Here is a 24,602-nt window from a genome sequence, read left to right on the forward strand (position 1 = left end):
TTTCAACCAATGAGTCAACTACCTCTGCAGGCACTTCCTTTCAAGCCCTTGCGTGCAGGCCATCAGGTCCTAATGACTGATTTGCCTTCAGTCCTGTGAGTTTTTCTCCCATGTTAATGGCACTTTATTAGGATTTTTACAAATTCCTTTCAGTTATTTGAAATTAGGCCATATTTCCAGGATCCTCCACAGTGAAAGACTTATGCAAATAATTGATTTAACATAGTTGCCATTTTTTTTGTTTCTTATTATTAATTCACTGTCCTCACATAGGTCCCATATTCCTAGTTACATATCAAAGACAACATAGAACATAGAATAGTATAGCACAGTACAGGCCCTTCGGCCCACAATGTTGTGCCGACCCTCAAACCCTGCCTCCCATATAAGCCCCCACCTTAAATTCCTCCATATACCTGTCTAGTAGTCTCTTAAACTTCACTCGTGTATCTGCCTCCACCACTGACTCAGGCAGTGCATTCCACGCACCAACCACTCTCTGAGTAAAAAACCTTCCTCTAATATCCCCCTTGAACTTCCCACCCCTTACCTTAAAGCCACGTCCTCTTGTATTGAGCAGTGGTGCCCTGGGGAAGAAGCGCTGGCTATGCACTCTAAGTTTATGCTCATGCAAAAGCACATTTTCACAAGTACAATAAAATATTACTTGCAGCAGCATCACATGCACATAGCATCAGATACATAACATCCATAGGGAAAAAACTGTACACATCTTTTTACAAGAAATAACACAATTATACCAAAACACACACACACAGTCCATTGTCGTGCCAAGTGGTCATAATGCATTCTGTTGCAATACTGAGGTAGTAATTAGAGTTGTGGAGGTTGAACAGAATGGCTGAAGGAAGTCCCTGCTCTTTAATTTGAGGATTCTTAGAGACTCTTACGGTTTGCCTTGAGATTGTATCCAAGTTCTCTGCCAAACCAATTTTCTTCCTTCTTATTTTTAAAAATCTTTTGTAGTTGGATCCTAAGATTTTCCTAGACCTTGCCACTTTGTCTGCCTTATTGTTCAGTTTAATATTATCCTTGATCTCCATTGTTAACCACTGACAATGCCTCTTTCTCATGGAATATTCTAACTAATTGGGATAAATTCCTGCTGGACCAGCTGGTTAAGTATCTACCACTATTTATTTACTGACTTGTTTATTTTACAAATCCACCTTCGTACCATCACAACTGCCCTTATTTAAACTAAAGACAGTGGTTTTGCTCTTGTGGAATTCTACCATATTGCGATCACTACTCCCAAGGGAATCTTTAACCACAAGATCTCATATTAATCCTTCCTCATTACTAAATCGAAAATAGCCTTTTCCCAGGTAAGTTTCATAAGATAATGTTATAAGAAGCAATCGTGATGCACTCAACAAATCCTTCTTCTATGATACCCTTGCCAATTTGGTTCATCTAATCAATACATAGATTAAAATCTCCTATATTAAATGTAATTTCCTTCAAACAATTCCTAGATATTTCCCATACAAACCCTACTGTCTTGAAAGGTCACATTTTGGGGGCTTACACATTACTCCCACCCAGATCTTCTTACTCCTATCAGTCTAATTTAACATTACCATTCATCACCTCTATCAGAATGCAATACCACTCTCATGTGTTTCTTGATTAACAAAAATTTTTTCCCCTTTTGGAACACTGTATAATCAGGAATATTGAGCATCCTGTTCTGATCACCCTATGAACACGTCTCTGTGAATAGATATTAGATCATACTTGTTTTGCTATCTGTGCTCTCAACTCACCTATCTTACTGCCAATGTCACATGCATTCAAAGAAAAGCTTGATTTTTCTTTACAGTTTATATTAGCTCTGGATTTATCTGCTTCTGCACATTTTTGTTTACATTTTATGCTCAAGCCAGTTACACTTTACTTGTCAGTCACCCCCTCACTTGATTCAGTTTTCCATGTTACCGTTGTCTTATTTTCTCTTATTGCTTGGAGACCTTCCTGTTCCAAACATTGACCATTATCTTTGGCAAGACAGCACCACCACTCCGCATGCAATCAGGTCATGGTTATCAAAGAAAGGAACAGGTTGTCGAGGCAAATGTGGTTTATCATTCTACGAAAATCTATAACCCTGGTGCAGTGTAATAATGCAACACCAGAAGATCTTCTACTTCGTTCTACAACCACATAGTACTTAAAATATGTCCACACTTCTATTGATCCAAAGAAAATATGAGGTTTCCTCATTTGACTGATGGAACTACAAGGTACCTTTTTCAACCAAGCACAACAGAAAGGACGTCAGTATGCTATAAGAAAAAGTAGCATTATCTTCCCACAACACTGCAGAAAGAAAGACACAAAACACAAATATTTTAAAGAAATGTCTTATCACAGCCAAATGAAAACTTTTAGTAACTGGTTAGTACTAACAAATGAACTTTTTTTTCTGTTCACTTTTATGTACCTTTGCTCCTAGTGGACAGTATCCTTTCAGGAAATCTTGGCAAACTTCTGCCTTCCTTGACACATACACATGGCTGTAAGGACAGTTATTGCTGCTGCAGATTCCTTTGAGGTAGTAAGAACAAACAGGCATCTAAAATACAAACAGAAAATAGCTTTGAACTTCCATGCGCTACGCATCCATATTTCTGATAAATGAAACAGAATAAAAAATAAACAGCAATCTACACATGACCAACTGATTTATTTTCAAGTGCCTGTTCACATTTTCAACAATCTCCCAGCTCTCTTTAAGTGTACAATGTCCCTTGAAATTTGAAAGTTACAATTTTTATTGACCATCTGCATAGATACATTATCTACCAACAAATGCTAGTACTTACTGTAATCTGTTTACTAGAATATACATAGACTGGGGCTATGCTATCAATCAATTTGGTATTACAGAATATTGAACACAGCTTTAATCGACTTAAGTGCATATCAGTAATGGTGCTTTAAAATGTTCTAGGATCATTGAATTCTTTCCATCTGCTTTGGTGACCCACTGCATCGTTGTGATATATAACTGTAGAAGACCAATGTTACATGAACTCTGAAAATGAAAATTCTACTTCCACAATATTCTATAGAACACACAGGTAGTTCATTAAAATATTTACTCATCACGTATTGGAAAAAAAGATAAAAATGAATAATCCTAGAGCCATAGGTTTCAAGCAAAAACAATTAGCTAAGTGAAAAATCCAGTTGGGCCGCTTACAAGTTAGTTTCAGTACCACAGCTGGAAATAATAGGCAGTGAAAATCTTGATTTCTTTCCTATTGATGATGAGCTAATTGAAAAATTTAAGACCAGAGAATACCAAGTTCAATCTTTGGTTAACATTTTCAAGGAATACAGATTTAAGGGAGTCCAGGTGTAAATTAGCCATGATCCTCCTGAATGACAACAGACTTGATTTAATGGGCAACTCTGTTCCTTGCAAAACGTGATTCAAATTTTCAGGAGTGGGGTAAGCAGTCAATTGTACTGCAAATTTTCTGGATAAGACTTTGCTGATTTTCTCCATTACAATTCATCTTTCAGGTGATAAATCTTGCAATGTACCTCCCTGTGATGTCCAAAATGAACTAAAGAAATTATAAAATCTTGCATTAGACAATATATCAAAGCAGCAAAGGCATAATGGAGTTGATTAAGAAAAGATTTCATCTGAATGTTTTCATTATAGTGAGTAACTAATATTAACAAGAAGCTGATTCCTGTCTATAAAAGATATTAATACGTCAACATCATTCAGTAACTTTTTTTTTTGAAGCAACTAACTCCCTAGGAAGGTTAAAGGTCATTTGAATTGGGCAAAGGTAATGTCAAAACATCTGCAGGGTCAATGATTATGACAAAAATGTTTTCAAGTCAGCTGCATTGTATTACTTCACAAGACAAAAGACTGCTGACAAGGGGGAAGCAAGTTTAAAGCTTTCTTCACATTTTCTGTTGAACAGAAATTGGCGCTCTCAAATATCTCTATTGTCCTCAATTTGGATTCATAGAAAAGTTGACCAAATATAACACATACAGCATTTTAAATCGGTGTTATTAAGCTTACATTTCTGCTTTACTTTTTAACCTTAGAAAAAATAGATTCTGCAAAGCTAATAGCCAGCTTTGAAAACTTCATTTTTCATTTCTATTATCAAGGTGAAGTTTAAAAAAAAAATCAGTATTTCACAGATCAGTATTGAACAAAATCATAGAACAATATCTAATTTGAAATGATGTTAACAGGCCTCCTAATAGTAGTCAGGATGTGAAATACAAATTACAACGGGAAAAAGAAAAGGCACATAAAAAGGGTAATGTTGTGACAGCCATGAGGGATTTCAATATTCAGGCAGATTGGGAAAATCAGGTTGGTGCTAGAATTCCTTGAGTAAATAACAGGCAAGATAGACAAAAGAGTATCAGTGGATGTTGTTTATTTGGCTTTTCAGAAGGCATTTTACAAGGTGCCACAGATGAGGCTGCCTAACAAGAGCCCATGGTATTACAGGAAAGATACTAATATAGATAGAAGATCGGCTTTCTGGCAGGATGCAAAGTGGCAATAAAAAGGCCATTATGGCTGGCTGCTGCTGACTAGTGGTGTTCCGCAGGGGTCAGCGTTGGGAGCACTTCTTTTCACGTTATATGTCAATGATTCGAATGACGGAATTGATGGCTTTGTGGACAAGTTTGTGGATGATACGAAAATAGGTGGCAGGGCAGATCTTGTTGAGGAAGCAAGGTGTCTGCAGAAGGACTTTGGCAAATTGTGAGAATGAGCAAAGAAGTGGCAGAAGGAATATAAAAAGAAAGAAATGATAATAATAAATAAACATGGAGAACATGAGATGAAGAATCCTTGTAAGTCCAAATGTTGTGGGAACATTTCAATGATGAGGCAAGTGAAGTTGAGTGAAGTTATCCACTTTGGTTCAAGAGCCTGATGGTTGAGGGTTAATAACTGTTCCTGTACTTGGTGGCATGAATCCTGAGGCACCTGCACCTTCTTCCTGATCGCAGCAGCGAGAAGACAGCATGACCTGGGCAGTGGACGTTCCTGAAGATAGATGCTGCTTTCCTCCATCAACACTTTGTGTAGATGTTCTCAATGGTGGGGAGGGCATTACCTATGATGGACTGGACAGAATCCAATACTTTTTGTAGGATTTTCATTTCAAGGGCATTGGTGTTTCTGCACTAGCTTTGATGCAGCGAGTTAATATACTCTCCATTTCACATCCATACAAGTTTGACAATTTTCTTGATGTCATGCCAAATCTTCGCAAACTCTTAAGAAAGTGCTTTCTTCGTAATTGCACTAATATGCTGGGTCATTCTCTTAAAATTCCAGTATTATTATACAAACGAATAGGTATTTAACTTAACAATTTGATATGCTGAGCTTTCAATCTGAATTCCTGATATCTTTGGAAAATCAAGCCTCCTGGCTAGGTGGGAGTTAATATGAACTATGTGAAAAGGAAGAACTGAGAGAAGACATAAGAAGAGAACAAAGGCGGCGAATCAAAAGGATCTGAACAGATGGAATTTAACTCAGATAAGTGTGAAGTGTTCCATTGATTAGTTAGACCAGGGCAGCTTTTACATAGTAAGTGGCAGGGCTCTGCTGAGTGCTGTACAGTAGAAACACAGAGGGATATACAACTATATAGTTCTTAAAAAATGGCAACAGATATGACAAGATGGTGAGGAAGGAATTTGGCACACTTGCTTTCATCAGTCAGGGCAATATGTTCAAGAGTTGGGACATTGTATTGTAACTGCATAAGACATTACTGAGACCACATTTGGGAATAAGTACTGTGTGCAGTTCTGGCACCCAACTATAGGAAGGATATCATTAAGCTGGAAAAGGTGCAGAAAAGAATTACAAGGCTGTTACTTGGCTTTGAGTTATTATGCGAGAACAGGTAGACTGGAGCACAGGAGGCTGAGTGGGACCTTATAGAGGTATATAATGAGGGACATTGAAAGTGTGCATGCTCACAGTCTTTTTCCCAGGGTATGGGAAACAAACTAGACAGTATAGATTTAAGTTAAGAATTAAACTTTGAATTTAAGTTAAAACGTTATGGGGGATGTGAGGGGCAACTTTTTCCACACAGAAGATGGTGGCAGAGCAAGTGGTAGAGGAGGGTACAAATACAATGCTTAAAAGGTACTTAGACAGGTACATAAATATGAAGGGTTTAAGGGATATGGGCCCAATGCTGGCAAATGGGACCTGCACAGGTAGGCAACTTGGTCACCATGGATAGGTTGAACCAAAGGGCCTATTTTCACATTATGTATTTCATTATTTAAGGAAAGAGTCCATTCCTGTGATGAGTTACTGCTGAAGTTTTGGAAATCTTCTCTACCTGTCCATGAACATTGAAAATCAACCTGCAGAAAAACAGCAATCTTTGGCCAGTAGAGTGGATGTTCATGGAGCTAAAAATTTCCCAGAATTATTTAACTATAGAAGATTTCCAGCTAATTACTTCAAAACTTTTGTTACAGATTGGGTCAGGTTAGGTCATTGCCTGTCTTATAGTGTCAAAGCTATAGCCTACAGTCAGTCAGCCTAAAAAACAATATTTGTTAAAAAAGTTTTGATTTGAGTCTATATTTCTTACTTGACTAAGATTATCTGCTTAAAATGAATGGGGCTGGTGATTTAAGAAAAAACCTCACTTGGAGAAAAAAAAAACCTAATTTGTTTAACTGTTTGAAGTATTCTTATATGAAATTAATTAGACAAAATGAGTGCTTAAGCCAAGAAGTGTTGGTGAGTTTTCCCAACTTTAATTGTATAGAGGACTTCAGGCAAGTAAATGACCCATGGATGCAAAAAAGATTAAATGTCCAGCTCTAATCCTTATATAATCAAAATTTTTTGCCTGTGCTGCCTAAACAAAGAAGAAAAATTCTAACATCAGTTTATTTTTACAGATAATTTAACAGTTTGAGCATGCACACATTTCTTAAAATGAAGCTGTAAACAAGAAAAACTTGGACTGTTATTTCAATTAGCTTGTGTTATACCCTGTTGCAATGAGACATCAAATGTGACGACACTGCTTCCATTAATAAAAGGTTCTGAAGCCTTTTCTCGCCATTATAAAGCACTTATACAAGAAAATCAAACATAGAGGCTAATGAAGCTGAACATAACAAGAGATCCTAAACTGCACACAACAGAATTTTCAAGCTCTATTACAAGGGAAAGTGCTGATTCTCCATAAGCAGGAGAGAAAAAAATTCATAATGGTGTTCCATGGTTTCTATCCTTACTTTCACTGAACTACAGAACCAGTTTATCCATCTGTAGTATATATCCTGAATTCATTAGCTATAAGCAGCTGATTTTTGAGCACTGATGATATAGGGACAGGGTACATCTTTTCTGACAATGAGATTTTCTCTATTACTCTGAGTAAGCTACGGGGTTGCAGGGGGAGGGAGGGAGGCTGGTAAATGTAATCGATGTATGGATCAGGAAGAATAGGAATTCCTAAGAAAGGAAAAAAAGAGATTAGAAGGCTGGGAGGTAATAATATGGTGGGGAATGGCCAGCCTGTTAACAAAAAAAGGGAGAAACAGTTGATAATTTGATTCATTATGGTCACAGGTACAGAGGGACAGTGAAAAGCTTGTTTTGGATGCCATACATACAAATTCATTGCAAGTGTGGAAAAGTGTTTGTTACAGAGAAAGTGTAGTGCACATAGACAATAAATGAGATAGACTGTGAGGTCCAGAGTCCACCTTATTATCCTACATAACCATTCAATAGTCTTATAACAGCAGGACAGAAGCTGTCCTTGAGCCTAGTAGTTCGTGCTTTCAGGCTTTTCTAACTTCTGCATGATGGGGGGGGGGGGGCGGTCTTGAATTATGCTGGCTACATTACTGAGGCAATGAAAAGTGTAGATAGGAGAACAGATTGGTTTATGTAATGTGTTGAGCTGTGTCCGCAACTCTGAAATTTGTCTGAAGTCATGGACAGAGCAGTTGCCATTACCATACCATAATGTATCGAATCAGAGGCCTTCTATGGTGCTTCATTAGAAATTGGCAAGGGGGAAAGGGGACATGCCAAATTTGTTTAGTCTCTGAAGGAGGAGAGCTGTTTGTGAATATTCTTGGCTGTGATGTCCATGTGGTTGGAGCTATTGGTGATGTTCACGCCTAAGAATTCAACCCTCTCGATCTCAACACTGCCACCTTCCTGATGTCAATGGATCAGTGCTTTTATTTTGCTGACATTAAGGGAAAGGTTGTTATGATGTCATGTCATTAGGCTCTCTTTCTCTTTCCTATATGAGATATGATGGTATAATCCATAAAACTGCAGATAGAATTTGAGCAGAATCTGGCCCTATGGTCGTGGGTGTATAGAGAAGAGGATGGAGGTCCCAGCTTTGTTGGAGACAAATGTTGAGAATAATTGTGGTGGAAGTGTTGCTGCCTATCCTTGTTGATTGTGGTCCGTTCGTCAGGAAGCCAAGGATCCAGCTGCAAAGCAATGTCCTGCATCCCAGATTTAGCAGATTAGAGTTATAGCATTGATGGTGGAGCTGCAGTCAATAAACAATAGCCTGATGTAGGTGTCTTTATTATTCAGATGCTCCCGAGATAAGTTTAAAACCAGGGAAATGGTGTCTGCTGCTAATGTGTTTCAGTGGTAGGCAAATTGCAGTGGGTCAAGGTTATCTGGGAGGCTGGAGTTATTGCATGTCATGAATAGCCTCTTGAAGCACATCATGTTGCCGGTGTCAGAGCCACTAGGCAGTTGTCAACAAAGCACATTAACTTACCTTGTTTTACTTGGGGACTGTGATAACAGTGGGTTTCTTAAAGGAGGTGGGAACTGCAGATTAACGCAGGCAAAGGTTAAAAATATCTACACAGGATTAAGGACACGACCAGGGACACCACCTGGACCACATACTTTTTGCAGGATCACTTTTCAGAGGACTGAACTTAAGTCCACAATAGTGTCTGTGAGTTCAGAAGCACTGGAGGCTGTCAGGGTGGCTTATGATATTCTAATTCTCTTCCGTTCAGCATATGCCTAGAAAGCATTAAGCTCATTGGGAAGGGATATTCTGTTGTTGATGGTGCTGCCCAAACTCATTTTGGAGATTATTATAATTGTAAATCCTGCCACAATTGACAGCTAGTCTGGGACTTGGTTTTGGGCAGGTATTACTTCCCAAGTTTCTTGATAGCTTTCCTAAGATCACATCTTGATTTTTTTTTTGTAAAAGTGAGGGTCATCTAATTTGAACACTGCAGTCTGAGTCTTCAGTATGGAGTGGATCTCCTTGTTCATCTATGGTTTCAGGTTTGGTAACACACATATTGCCCTCTCTGTACACAGTTGCTGATAAAGTTCATGATGGTGACATATCCATCTGGGCTGAATGCTGAGTTTTTGAACATAGACCCATCTATCAAATCAAAGCAGTCATGTAGCAGTTCATTTAATTCTTCAGCCCAGCATTGTATTGGATCCTCTTGATTTAGCTTCTGTTTGTATGTAGGGAGTTGGAGCACAGCCTGGTGGTCTGATTTACCAATGTGGGGACAAGGGGCTGGCTCAGTAGACGTTTTTGATGGTTGTCCAGCAATGGTTAAGGGTCTTTGGTCCCTTGATGGGACAGAAGACATGCTGGTAGAATTTTGGTAATACACTCTTGAAGATGGCCTTGTGAAGTCACTGGCAACAATGAAGGAAGGCAGGCCTCAGGGCATTAATGGTAACATCCTCAATACACTATACAAGTGAGCAGAAGAACACCATTAGCAACGAGGGAAAAGCCAGCCTGAAGGGCTTCGACCTAAGTTGTTCCCGGATTTCAGCGTGTTTTCCCCTTTTTTGTTTCCTTGTGCATCTCCTCCTACTGTGTCGCTCACTGAGGTCTGAAGCATGCAATGGCCTACACAATAAGCCCAAGCTACAGAGCGCCTCTGCAGTCTAACAGTTCACTAGCATGGTGGAATTGCTGTGCACAGTATATTTGATAGTCAGCAGCATTTTCCAATCATAACAAAGGTGTACAGGACATGAATGAACTATTACACCTGGAGACAAAGTGTTCACTGTGTCTGAATGTGCTGATATCTTAGATCAGAGATTGCTGCCTATGCTATACGCCAGTGAGGGTAGGAATAGGATGATTTGGTAGATGAATGCGTAGCTGAGAAATTGGTGCAATGGGCAGGGCTTCAGAGTTCTGTATCATTGGAATCGTTTCTGGGGAAGGTATGAACTGTACAAATGGGAAAGGTTATACCTGAACCCAAAGGGGACCAATATCCTTGCAGGAAGGTTTGTTGGAGCTGTTGGGGAGGGTTTGAACTAAATTGGTAGGGGCAGGGGAACCAGAGTCATAGGGCAGAAGATGGGGCAGTTGGTATACAACTAGATGCAGCGTTGAGTGAGACTGTCAGGCAGTACAGGCAGATGACTGGGAAAAATTACAGTCAGTGGGATGAGTTACAGTGTAACACCAGGACAAAATTGAAATGGGTGACCAATACAGAACTGACGGTGTTTGTTATCTTTGAATGCAAGCAGTGTATGGAATAAGGTAGATGATCTTGTAATACAGCTAGAGATAGGTAGGTATGATATTGTGGACATCACTAAGTCGTGGTTAAAAGAAGATCAAAGTTGGTAACTTAACATCCAAGGATACACTTATATTGAAAGGACAGGCAGGTCGACAAAGGGGGTGGGGTGGCTCTGTTGGTAAAAAAAAATGCAATCAAATCCTTTGGAAAAAGGTGACTTAGGATTGGAAGATGTCCTTGTAGGTAGAGGTAAGAAAATGCAAGGGTAAAAAGACCTTGATGGGAATTATATACGGGCTTTTAATAGTAGCCAGGATGTGGGCTACAAATTACAATAGGAGATAAAAAATGCATGTTAAAAGGGCAATGTTATGATAGCAATGTGGTTTTCAATACGTAAGATTAGGAAAATCAGGTTGGTGCAGGATCCCAAGAGAAAACATGTAGAATACCTATACGATCAGTTTGCAGAGCACTTTGTGGTTGAGCCCACTAGGGGAAAAAGGCTATTCTTGATTCGGTGTTGTGTAGCAAACCAGATTTAGTTAGGGGACTAAAGGTAAAGGAACCCTTTAGAGTCAGTGACCCTACAATTTGAGAGGAAGAAGCATCAGCCAAGTCAGATGTATCAGCATTACGGTGGAGTAAAGGGAACTAGAAGCAAAAGAGAGGAACCATCCAAAGTTGATTGGAAGGGGACATTAGTAGGGACAATGGTAAAACAGCAAAGGCTGGAGATTCTGGAAGAAATTTGGAAACTGCAGGATAGATACATCCCAAAGAAGTAATATTTTAAAGGCAGGATGATGGGGGGCTAGTCCACATGGAGAGATAGAAACCTGAGACTATACTCACTGAAATTCAGAAGAATGAGAGGGGATCTTATAGATATAAAATTATGAAATAGAGGAATAAGATAGAGGCAGCAAAGTTATTTCCATTGGTTGATGGCACTAGAACTAGGGAACATAACCCCAAGATTTGGGGGAATAGATTTAGAATTGGGATAAGCAGGAATTACCTTTCCCAGACAGTAGAGTGTTAGTGGACCCAGGGAAGCAATAAACGATACCTTGTTAAATATACTTATGACACAGTTAGATAGATGTTTGCACAGTTGGAGAATTGAGGGTTATAGGGAAAAGGCAGGTAGGTGGAACTGAGTCCACTGCCAAAACAGCCACGATCTTATTAAATGGCAGAGCAGACTTGAAAGAACAGGCCCACTTCCCTTGATTTCCACCCCCCCCCATTATATTTGACCTATTTGCCCATATACACTAATGTTACTTCATTGTATCAGGTCCATCTAATTCTATGCCTTGCCTATTTAAGTGTCTCTCTAATTGGCCCTTAAATATAGTAATTGTATCTGACTCTTATCACCTCCTCTGGCACAGAATTCCAGATATCAAACACACTTAACAACCAACCACAGGCTGGCCCCCGTGTGACAAAAAGTTTGTCCTGACCTAGTGGGAGTGATAGTCATTATGCTTAAATCATTATGTGCCACATACTGCACTACAAGCATGCTTCCTACCACAATATTCTCCTTATATTCGAGCTATGCTTCTTACTCCAATCATCCCAAGTCACCAGATTGCAAGTGCAAACATTAAGACAAATTACTTTCCCAATAATACTTTGATTCGGAGATAAACCAATGTCCCTATTGCCCTGAAATACTAATTCAGAATACTATGCATGAACAGTGGGAACTTCGCGCTTAGAACAAAGGAATTGTCAATAAAATAGAGAATGAAAAAAATGGTGAATTGGAGCATTGACATGCTCTTCTATGAAATGGAATAATTAAAAATAAACTCTGTGGTAGAGTCAAATGGAAGGATATGGGACTAGGTGTGTCAACCTAGAAATGTCTGTATGTGAAACAAACAGGCCAATATCAGCTGTGCTAATTCAGCAGTTTCTCCAGTTGAATAGAATTGGAAAATTAACACAGTAAATTGCTGAGTTACTCATTTTTTAATATAGAAACAATGGGGAAGGATTTTTCTCTGGTAATAATTTGCACTTGGTTCTTTTTTGTAAACTACTAAATAATCTGCTCATGCTACAACATGGCTACAAGACTTGAGCCTTAACTGTAGGAAAAAAAAGTCCTTGGGCTCTTTATGAATAATCAAACTCTTTGCTATTGTTTAGCTCCATACTATAATTGCTGTTCCTTTATTTAAAATATGAATAAAGAAAATAATTCAAATTGAATCAGTACTCCTGATGCTTGCTAGCCCTGTACTCTTTCTCGTTGTACACACGGTTGTGTGCAATCTAACATAGCACACAAAGCACCTCCTCCCTCTAGCATACTGATCCACTAAGTCAAAGAATAACACTGTCAAAGAGGAGGGCACACATGGTTGTGCACAAGGTGAAAAATTGCTAAGGTTCTTAGACATCAGCAAGCAGCTGAGTGACCTGGTTAATAATCTCAGGCATTAATGGGCTTGGTTTCTTGTAGTGATGCTGTGCTCTGCAATAGTATCTCAGGAATCTGAATGTGGAATGCTAATGATTTCAAAACACTGGGCAGTGATACATATGATCTATAAAGGCTGGAGAGATTTGTTCACTGGTGAGCCAAAAGGGAACATGAAGGGTCTTAATCCAAAACATTAACTGGCCATTTCCCTCCACAGCTACAGCTTGACCTGTTAAGTTCCTCCAGCAGCTATCAGGAAGTGAGTGTTGGAGACATCCCAGAATGAAGGTGAGGGATAAGGGCTGTGGTTCAGGGACGGGATACTCGATGCAATGCCCACAGCAAAGCTGACTTTAAGCTGCTAAATTGGTGGAGCAGTGAACCAGAGAACAGCCACTTCCTCAAAATTTTCCAAGCTATCAAACCAGCCAACTTCCTTGCAAAACTAAGGATTTCCCTCACTGACCAGGCAACTGATAGATAGATAGATAGATATACTTTACTAATCCCGAGGGAAATTTGGTTTCATTACAGCCGCACCAACCAAGAACAGAGCGTAAATATAGCAATACAAAAACCACCAACAATCAAACAACAAAATGCAAACTATGTCGGATGGAAAATAAGTCCAAGACCAGTCTATTGGCTCAGGGTGTCTGACCCTCCACAGAAGAAGCTGCACGTTCGATGGCCACAGGCAGGAATGACCTCCCGTGCCGCCAAGTGTTGTATCTTGGTGGAATATGGCCGAAGTCCAACAGTAAAAAGTTCAATATCCAGTCTGCAAACACGTTCCTCGATCGTAATATGCCCCGGATTGCACCATCCGTTGTTAACCAGATCAGTAAGCACCCAACTCCTTTACGCTTACTGCTCTCAGTGTACTTCCAGTCAGCCGGTACGGTATACCCACCAAACTCCTCTTCTCCATAAGTCTCTGTTGTCTCGACCCGGTCCTCTTTCCTCGACTTTGTGATCCTCCTCTGCATCCTCTGTGTGTTTTCCTCCGGATTTCAGCAGGGATGTTCGCCGCTCTGCTCGGTAAACCAGCTGGCATTAGCTGGTTTCTGGAATACACAATGTGACCTTGCTTCTGTCCCGCGTGTCGGGATGTAACCATTTCCAGCGCTAAGAGAGACCCAAATAAAACTCTCTCTACCAGCATGTTAGAGAGGGTGCAGCTTCGACATATTACCGTGAGAAAAATAAATACAAAAAATAACGTAAATTAAAAAGTAAGAAGAAGTAAGAATAGATCGGAACGGCTGTACCAGGCTGCATGCACGACCGGCGCATGCGCACTTTTTGGTGCCCAGCCTGGGCATTACTACAATTAATTAATCCACTGCAATGAGACAAGTGCAAAGCCTGAGTTAGTAAGGTCTTGATGCAATGAATCCAATTCAAACTGCACCCTCAAGAAATTTGAGGAAATTACTTTAAGTACTGTTTACACTTCTTGGCTCCATGATATAACCTATGTTTTACCACAACAATACCTGCATTTACGTAACAACTTCGACACAAACCCATTTCATCTACATGTCAAAGGGCAGTATACAGATAAGCACTCTTGCTACAATAAAAATAAAGATGACCTACATAAGAAAAAGCTAAGTTATACAACATATATATTGAAAAAAAGCACACAAAGTTAAACAATATTTTAAGAGGCTTGAGGAATCCTGCTTAACTATTTATTGTAATGAAGCCTCATTCACCAGCTGCAGTCTTACCCAAACACAATTGCCTGATACGTAACATTTTTCATCGATGCCGCTGACACAGCCATCATTTATTGTACACCTCAATTCCCCAAGTCATGAAGATGATAAGGAGATAGCCACGAGTCCAGAGTCACGTGTAGACCAGACCAATTAGGGATGGCAGATTTCTACTCTAAAGAATATTAACAAACCAGATGGGTTTTAAAATAATCCAGGAGATACATGACTCCTTTTATTGGAATTAGATTATTTATTTTCAAGCCCACATTTACTTAATTTCCCTAACTGTCACAATGGAATTCACAATGACATCTTCAGATCAATTGCCCATACTCTGTCAGATAATTTTGTAACCCAAACACTACAAAAAGGTCTTCAACAAATATGAATAGGGAGATACCCTGTAATAATAGCTCATTATTTGGTCCCGAGTTACTGGTTAGTAAACTGAGGACCTTCTGCATCTAACCTGCCAAGGTTGATGGCTTAGAAAATTTTGAGGAAGTGGCTGTTCTCTGGTTCACTGCTCCACCAGTTTGGCAGCTTAAAGTCAGCTTTGCTGTGGGCATTGCATTTTTTTGATTCAATGTATGTAGAAACATTATAGTTAGAAAGAAGTATCAAATGATTTCCCTCATCGTATTTAGAATAACACAAGACTAGTTAAAGATAACCTCTAGACTCTTTAAATAACCTTTAACTCTCTAGGCTATATTTAGCACTGAACTGGTCCATGTTCAAGGTCTCAGCCTAGATGAGTATGCCATCCATCACAAACCATGGTACATCAGCAAATATGCTGAGGACTGTGTACTAAAGAGGATGATCTGGGTATTCCCATACCAGAAAACATGAATAATCCAGTTCCTACTGAAGTCTAGGACTGCAGCATTCAAATCAGGTGATCATGACCTTTACATGAAATCAAGATATAACCTCTGCAAAACTATCAGGGATGCCAATAGACAATAGGTGCAGGAGTAGGCCATTCAGCCCTTCAAGCCAGCACCGCCATTCACTGTGATTATGACTGATCATCCACAATCAGTACCCTTTTCCTGCCTTCTCCCCATATCCCTTGATTCCACTATCTTTAAGAGCTCTATCTAATTCTTTCTTGAAAGAATCCAGAGAATTGGTCTCCACTGCCTTCTGAGGCAGAGCATTCCACAGATCTACAACCCTCTGTGTGAAAAAAATTTTCCTAAACTCCGTTCTAAATGGTCTACCCCTTCTTCTTAAACTGTGGCCTCTGGTTCTGGACTCCCCCAACATCCGGAACATGTTTCCTGCCTCTAGCGTGTCCAATCTCTTAACAACCTTATATGTTTCAATCAGATCCCCTCTCATCCTTCTAAATTCCAATGTATACAAGCCCAGTCGCTCCAATCTTTCAACATATGACAGTCCCGCCTTCCTGGGAATTAACCTCGTGAACCTATGCTGCACTCCCTCAATAGCAAGAATATCCTTCCTCAAATTTGGAGACCAAAACTGCACACAATACTCCAGGTGTGGGCTCACCGGGGCTCTGTACAACTACAGAAGGACCTCTTTGCTCCTATACACAACTCTCCTTGTTATGAAGGCCAACATGCTATTAGCTTTCTTCACTGCCTGCTGTACCTGCATGCTTACTTTCAGTGACTGATGAACGAGGACACCTAGATCTCATTGTACTTCCCCTTTTCCTAACTTGACACCATTCAGGTAGTAATCTGCCTTCCTGTTCTTGCCACCAAAGTGGATAACCTCAATTTATCCACATTAAACTGCATCTGCCCACTCACCCAACCTGTCCAAGTCATCCTGCATTCTCATAACATCCTCCTCACATTTCACACTGCCACCCAGCTTTGTGTCATCAGCAAATTTGCTAATGTTACTTTTAATCCCTTCAACTAAATCATTAATGTATATTGTAAATAGCTGTGGTCCCAGCACTGAGCCTTGCAGTACCCCACTAGTCAATGCCTGCCATTCTGAAAAGGACCCATTAATCCCTACTCTGTTTCCTGTCTGCCAACCAATTTTCTATCCATGTCAGTACCCTACCCCCAATACCATTTGCTCTAATTTTGCCCACTAACCTCCTATGTTGGACCTTATCAAAGGCTTTCTGAAAGTCCAGGTACACTACATCCACTGGCTTTCCCATGTCCATTTTCATAGTTACATCCTCAAAAAATTCCAGAAGATTAGTCAAGCATGATTTCCCCTTCGTAGATCCATGCTGACTCAGACTGATCCTGCTACTGCTATCCAAATATGCCGCTATTTACTCGTTGGTAATTGATTCCATCATCTTCCCCACCACTGATATCAGACTAACTGGTCTATAATTGCCTGTTTTCTCTCTCCCTCCTTCCTTAAAAAGTGGGATAACATTAGCTACCCGCCAATCCGCAGGAACTGATCCTGAATCTATAGAACATTGAAAAATGATTACCAATGCGTCCACGATTTCTAGAGCCACCTCCTTAAGTACCCTGGAATGCAGGCCATCAGGCCCTGGGGATTTATCAGCCTTCAGTCCCATTAGTTCACCCAAGACAGCATCAGTCCAATATGGAGACTCAGACTAGCCAATGGGTTAGCCATTGGACTCAGACTATAAGTCCAAGCAAACTCACCTCCAAACTCATAACCTTGCATTCAACACTTTTCTTTGCAACTAGATCCTTGACTTCCTGGCCAAAAGACTTCAATCAGTAAGACTAAGCAACCATTGACAATCTACCTTACCATCTACCTGCACCACACGTTCCGTGTACTGTAACACTTCATTCTGCACTGTTACTGTTTTACCTTATACCACTTCAATGCATTGTTGTAATACATTTGTATGTATGGATGATATGCAAGACAAGTTTATCACTGTACCTTATTACATGAGACAATACTAAATCAATTTACTGCATTTATTTTGCACCAAATCTTAAGAGCTGTTAGCAGCATACCACCTGCTGCAAATGTCACTGCAAAATCAAGGCAAGCCTTGATTCTCAACTTGCTTTGCAAGATAAGCCCGGCTACAACTGGAATGCCAATGTACTTTGATGCCACCTTTTATTATTCCTCCTGAAGGTATGTCCTCTGTAGATTTGCTTTCAGGTTCTGCTTTTTAACTCAACTGTGGTCAGTAGCTGAATAAAGTCTATTTTCATTTGGAGAGAAAGAAACAGAAGCATATGACAAGCCAACATATAGTTCATGCTATTAGCAGTCCAGCAGACTTTATGATAACAATGTGCAAAATCCCTACACGTAAAATCAAAAATATTTCCAATGTGATATATTTTTTCAGTTTATCAACAAGAAGAGACTTGGAAAGGGTTATGGCAATTACTTATAGAATAAACTACTTAAAGCTTTCCAAATTTGATTTTATAATGATTTTTAAAAATATATTTCAGTATTGTATAAAACGAGCTAAGCAAAGGTATTGGCTTTTTTGCTGCTTCTGCTTGAAAGCATGATGAATGGCCCCAACTGCAATGCTCTTTGTAATAATGCAGGTTAACGGGGAGCAGAGGAACTGGGAGCAAGGTTGCTGCTTCCTTGAGGCTTCCTGCTCCCATAAGTAATAAATCAAACATGCCTGTGATGTAGTTTGCAAACAGATACCAGTTTTTTCGGAACTGGGGGATATCTGCTGTCATTTAAACAGAATGCTTATTGTCACACAGCAGTACTCAAAGCCTCCCATTTTTCTTTTATGATCTTGCAGCACTTCAAGAAGAAAAAGAAATAGTCACGAAAGTTAGGAAGAAAAAAATAAGACAGTCTGTCTAAAGAAGTGTGATCTTTCAGTACTTATAAAAAAAATCATTAATCTATACATATGCATCCAATAGATCAACTTACTCTGTATCCTAAACTCAACTATGTTCAATTACCTTCCTTCCATGATTGAATTAAAGGGGACTCTGTGTCCTCATGAGTACATTGTACTCAAATGCATTTACAATCCCTCAAATTATGAAGCTGTCCAGTTCTGACTTGTATAATATCTGGTTTGCAATGGCTAGAGCAGGGGTCCCCAACCTTTTTTGCAATGCGGACCGGTTTCTTATTGACAATATTCTTGCGGACCGGCAGACCCGGCCGGGGGGGGGGGGGGGGGGAGTAGGGTTGCCGACAGACAAGAGTAGCAGTCGATTACGTTGTGTTTACCCCGAAAAGACTACAATGACCATGAAGCCTTGCGCGGGCACCAGTGCGCATGCGTGACTTGCGTATGTGTGTATGTGCCCATTTTTTTCCTACAAATAGTTTTTAGCGATTCTGTTCGGGGGGTGTTAATGACGACTGGAATATAGGTGATAAGTGGCTAATACACTCAATTTCGTTTCTAAAAGGCTTTATCTAACGAATTTAACATTAAACACAGCGCATATTTTCCTCCCATGAATATAGTGATAAGTCAATTATCAGGGGAGCTTGAAGTAAGAGTTAAATGAACCTCCAGTACAAGTGGTAGAGGCAAGTTCGATATTATCATTTAAAGAAAAATTGGATGGGTATATGGACAGGAAAGGAATGGAGAGTTATGGGCTGAGTGCAGGTCGGTGGGACTAGGTGAGAGCAGTGTTCGGCACGGACTAGAAGAGCTGCGATCGTCTGTTTCCGTGCTGCAATTGTTATATGTTTATATAAGTCACTTATAAGTCAACAGCATCATAACATTTTAAGTAACGTTTGGATATTAAACACACAGCACATATTTTCCCCGTATGAACATATAAAATCATTGCAACACACCAATACTGCTGAATCATTGGGAGCCCTGGGCTTGTTTCCCTGCAACAGCACGGTCCCATCAAGGGGTGATGGGAGACAGCGATACTCAAAAGGATTCCTTATGTCCAGTCTATTCTGCAATTTAGTTTTCATTGCATTCATCGCAGAAAACTCCACTTCGCAGCGATATGATGTTGGAAATGGAAGCAACGTTTTCAGTGCTTTTGTGGCTATCTCAGGATATTCAGCCTTGACTTTGATCTAGAATGATGGCAGAGATGTTATGTCAAACATACTTTTCAGCCCGCCGTCATTTGCAAGCTCGAGGAGTTGATATTCTTCCTGCGCTGACATGGATGACGCGTGGGTAATGAGCTCGCGTGCGTTCAAGCTCAACAGTGGGCGTGACAGGGAATGAGGAAAGGTGCAGCTGACCAATATCACCAAATCATATCATTTCCTCGCGGCCCGGTAGCACGTGCTTTGCGGCCCGGTGGTTGGGGACCGCTGGGCTAGAGTAATAGAGAAGTACAGCACAGAAAAAGGCCATTTGACCCATTTAGTCCATGCCGAAACCCATTTAAATTGCCTACTCGCAACAACCTACATCAGGACCAGAGCTCTCCATATCCCTTCTATCCATATACCTACCCAAACTTCTCTTAAATATTGAAATTGAGCTTGTATGCAGCATTTGCGCTAGCGAGCGTTCTACACTCTCACAAACCTTTGAGCGAAGAAGCTTCCCCTCATCTTCCCTTAAACTTCTCACCTTTCATCCTTAAGCCATGACTTCTGGTTGTAGTCCCACCCAATCTCAGTGGAAAAAGCTTGCTTGCATTTACCCTATCTATACCCTTCATAATTTTGTATACCTCTATCAAATCTCCCCTCAATCTCCTATGTTGTAAAGAATACAGTCCAAACCTATTCAATCTTTTGTTATGACCCAGGTCCTCCAGACCCGGCAACATCCTTATAAATTTTCTCTGCACTCTTTCAACCTTACTTACATCTTTCCTGTCGACAGTGACCAAAACTGCACACAATACTCCAAGATTTGGTCTCACCAACGTGTTATACAACTTCAACATAACATCCCATCTTCTGTACTCAATACACTGATTTATGAAGGCCAATGTGCCAAAAGCTTTCTTTATGGCATTGTGACACCACTTTCAACGAATTATGTACTTGTATTCCTAGATCCCTTTGTTCTACCACACTCCCCAGTGCCCTAGCAGACACCTGGTTGGTCCTACCGAAGTGCAAAACCTCTCACTTGTGCACTTGCCTGCATTAAATTCCAACTGCCATTTTGAGTCCATTTTTCCAGCTGATGCAGATTCCTCTGCAAGCTCTGATAGCCTTCGTCACTGTACATTACACACCCAATCTTGGTGCCATCTGCAAATTTGCTGACCTGGTTAACCACATTATCATCTAGATCATTGATATAGATTACAAACAACAGAAGACCCAGCACCGATCACAGTGGCACTCCACTAGTCACAGGCCTCCAGTCAGAGAGGCAATCCTCTACGACCATTCTGGTTTCTCCCACAAAGCCAATATCTAATCCAATTTACCACCTCATCCTGAATGCTGAGCATCTGAACCTTCTTGACCAGCTCCCATGTGGGACCTTGTCAAAAGTCTTACTAAAGTCCATGTAGACAACATCCACTGCCTTGCCTTCATCCATTTTCCTGGTAACTTCCTTGAAAAACTGTATAAGATTGGTTAGACATCACTTACTATTCATGAAGCCACATTGACTATCCTTAATCAGTCCATGTCTATCCAAGTACTTACACAGGTCGACCTTCACTAATCCGACTACCTGTAATCTGGTTCCTTCGATAACCCGGCACTGATTATGTTTAAAGTGATCCTTCTGTAATTCGGCATTTTCACTAGTCCGGCACTCCTCAGGTCCCAATGCCGGATTAATGAAGGTCGACCTGTATATATCTGGTCCCTTAGAATAACGTCCTCACAACTGATGTCAAACTCACCTGCCAATAATTTCCCATTCTGAAATGTCTAACCACGGCCTCCTCTACTGTAAAGATGAAGCCATACTCAGGTTGAAGGAACAACACCTTATATTCCGTCTGGGTAGCCTCCAACCTGATGGCATGAACACTGACTTCTCTAAGTTCCGTTAATGCCCCACCTCCCCCTCGTAACCCATCCGTTATTTATTTATTATATATATATATTCTTTTTCTCTCTCTCCTTTTTCTCCCTCTGTCCCTCTAACTATACTCCTTGCCCATCCTCTGGGCTCCCCCGCCCTTCTTTCTCCCTAGGCCTCCCGTCCCATGATTCTCTCATATCCCTTTTGCCAATCAACTGTCCAGCTCTTGGCTCCATCCCTTCCCCTCCTGCCTTCTCCTATCATCTTGGATCTCCCCCTCCCCCTCCCACTTTCAAATCTCTTACTAGCTCTTCTTTCAGTTAGTCCTGATGAAGGGTCTCGGCCCGAAACATCGAATGTACCTCTTCCTAGACATGCTGCCTGGCCTGCTGCGTTCACCAGCAACTTTTATGTGTGTTGCTTGAAATTCCAGCATCTGCAGATTTCCTCGCGTTTGCCAATAATTTCCTGGTTTATTTTTAAAGCCTTTTTTAAACAGCGGAACAGCATTGGCTATCTTCCAATCCTCTGGCAACTCTCCTGTCTCTAAGGATGTTACTTGTTACTCTCCTGTCTCCAAGGTCTCTGCTAGCACCCCGGCAATTTCTGCATGACTCCTGTTAGGTCCGAGGGAATACCTTGTCAGGTCCTGGGTATTTATCCAGCCCGATTTGCCTCAGGATAGCAAACACCTTTTCTTCTGTAATTTATACAGGGTCCATGTAGTTGATGCCACTTCTTTAGACACTATACCCCAGTCCCAAGTAAATACAGATGCAAAGAATGCATTTAAGATCTCCTCCATTTGTTTTGGCTGCACACATGGATTACCATTCTGGTGTTCCAGAGGATCAATTTTGCCCCTTGCAATCTTTCTGCTCTTAATATACCTGTAGAATTCCTTAGGATTCTCATTCACCTTGTCTACTAGAGAAACTTCATGCCTTCTTTAAGCCTTCCTGATTTCTTTCTTAAGTGTTCTCTTGCAATTCTTATACTCCATATGCACCTCATTGTTCCTACTTGCCTATACCTGTTATGCACCTCCTTTTTTTCCTCTTAACCAGGGCCTTAATATTTCTTGAAAACCAAGGTTCCCTATTCTTGTGATCTACCTTTTATTCTGACAAGCACATACAAGCTCTGTACTCTCAAAATCTCATTTTTGAAGGCCTCCCACTTTCCAAGTAGTCCTTTGCCAGAAAACAGCCTGTCCCAATCCACACTTGCAGATCTTTTCTGATGCCATCAACATTGGCCTTTCTCCAGTGTAGAATTTCAACCCATCACTTTGCATATTTACTTTGAAACAATGACATTGTGGTCACTGGATGCAGTGTTCCACTACACAAACTTGTCACCTGCCCTGCCTCATTCCCTAATAGCAGATACAGTATTGCACGCTCTCCCATTGTGTCTTCTACGCACTGATGAAGGAAACTTTGCTGAACACATTTGACAAACACTATTTCATCTAGCCTTTTTGTATACGACCAGTCAATATGTGCAAAGTTAAAAGCAGCTGTTATAACAACCTTAGGCTTCTTGCAACAAGTATGTGATCTCCCTACAAATTTGTTCCTCTAAATCCCTAGGACTGTTGGGTGGTCTGTAATATAGCCCCATTAACGTGGCCATACCATTCTTAGTTCTCAAGTCCACCCATAATTCCTCACTGGTTGAGTTCTCCAGTCTGTTCTGATGGAGCACTGCCATGATGTTTTGCCTGACTAGTAATGCCACCTTTAATCCCTCCCACTTTATTATGTCTAAAACAACTGAATTCTGGAACATTGAGCTGCCAGTCCTGCCCTTCCTGCAACCAAGTCTCACTAATGGCTACAATGTCATTATTCTATGTGGTTGATCGATGCCCTGAGCTCATCTGTCTTTCCTATGATATTTCATGCACTGAAATACATGCAGCTCAGGACGCCAGTCATATCATGCTCAACCTTTTGATTCCTGGCTTTGTCCAAGATCTTACCAATACCTACCTCCACATTCTGGCACTCTGGTTCCCATCCCTCTGGAAATCTAATTTAAATTTTGCCAATATACTGAAAAATTATTTAGGCTAGCTCAAACATTAAATGTTATACCTATATAACATGAGCGTATTTGAAGTTATTTGCCATATACAAAACATAGGTTAGGAATGTGATGGTATATTTGTTATTCAATGGAAACAGCCCCAATAACACAAGAACTCCAAGGCTACCAAAGATACAACAGTTCAGTTGACTGGCATCCCATTTACAAGCTTATTTCCTCTACTACAGGCAGAGGACAGTTGGTGTGTGCATTGTCTACTGGATGGATTGCAGCATTCCACTAAAGTTTCTTCAAAAACACTTTCAAACTTTTGACCATCAGCACCAAGAACAATGAATGTATAGCAACTATTGGCCTTCCTTCCATTTACACAACAACTACAACTGGTCACATACACTCAGTGGCCACCTTATTAGGTACTTCCTATATCTAATAAAGTGGTCAATGAGTGTATGTTCGTGGTCTTCTGCTGTTGTAGCACATCCATTTCAAGGTTTGAAGTGTGTGTTTAGTGTTGCTCTTCTGCACACCATTGTTGTAATGCATAGTTATTTGAGTTACTGTCACCTTGCTGTCAGCCTGAGCTGGCCTGGCCATTGTTCTCTGACCTCTCTCATTAACAAGGCTATTTTGCCCACAAGATTGCCACTCACAGGGTGCTTTTTGTTTTTTGCAACATTCTGTATAAACTTTAGGGCCTGCTGTGTGCGAAAACCCCAGGAGATTAGCAATTTCTGAGATTCTCAAACTACCCTGTCTGGCACTACTGTCAAAGTCATTTAAATCACACTTCTTCCTTTCTGATGTTCGGTCTGAACAACAACTGAACTGATTGACCACACCTGCATGCTTCTTTGCATTAATGAGCACATGTGCAGCTATATCCAAT

The 24,602-nt window shown here is 40.5% G+C and overlaps 1 protein-coding gene across 5 annotated transcripts in view; it reads right to left on the minus strand.

Moving 5' to 3' along the window:
• Positions 1–24,602, minus strand: part of zc3h3 (zinc finger CCCH-type containing 3) — a 292,758-nt gene that overhangs the window by 86,701 nt on the left and 181,455 nt on the right. For 3 of the 5 annotated variants that reach the window (XR_011886238.1, XM_072259780.1, XM_072259787.1), the window contains exon 9: positions 2,468–2,599. The exons of 1 other annotated variant lie outside the window; for it this stretch is intronic. Coding sequence is in view for 3 of the 4 variants with exons in the window: in XM_072259780.1 (XP_072115881.1) it covers positions 2,468–2,599 (132 nt within the window). In the remaining variant the exon portion in view is untranslated. Of the gene's footprint in view, positions 1–2,271; positions 2,344–2,467; positions 2,600–24,602 lie in introns of those variants that run through there. One more of the 5 variants, XM_072259804.1, reaches the window with a different exon arrangement.

Source organism: Mobula birostris, chromosome 1, assembly GCF_030028105.1.
Source record: "Mobula birostris isolate sMobBir1 chromosome 1, sMobBir1.hap1, whole genome shotgun sequence".
In the NCBI taxonomy this organism is placed as follows: Eukaryota; Metazoa; Chordata; class Chondrichthyes; order Myliobatiformes; family Myliobatidae; genus Mobula; species Mobula birostris.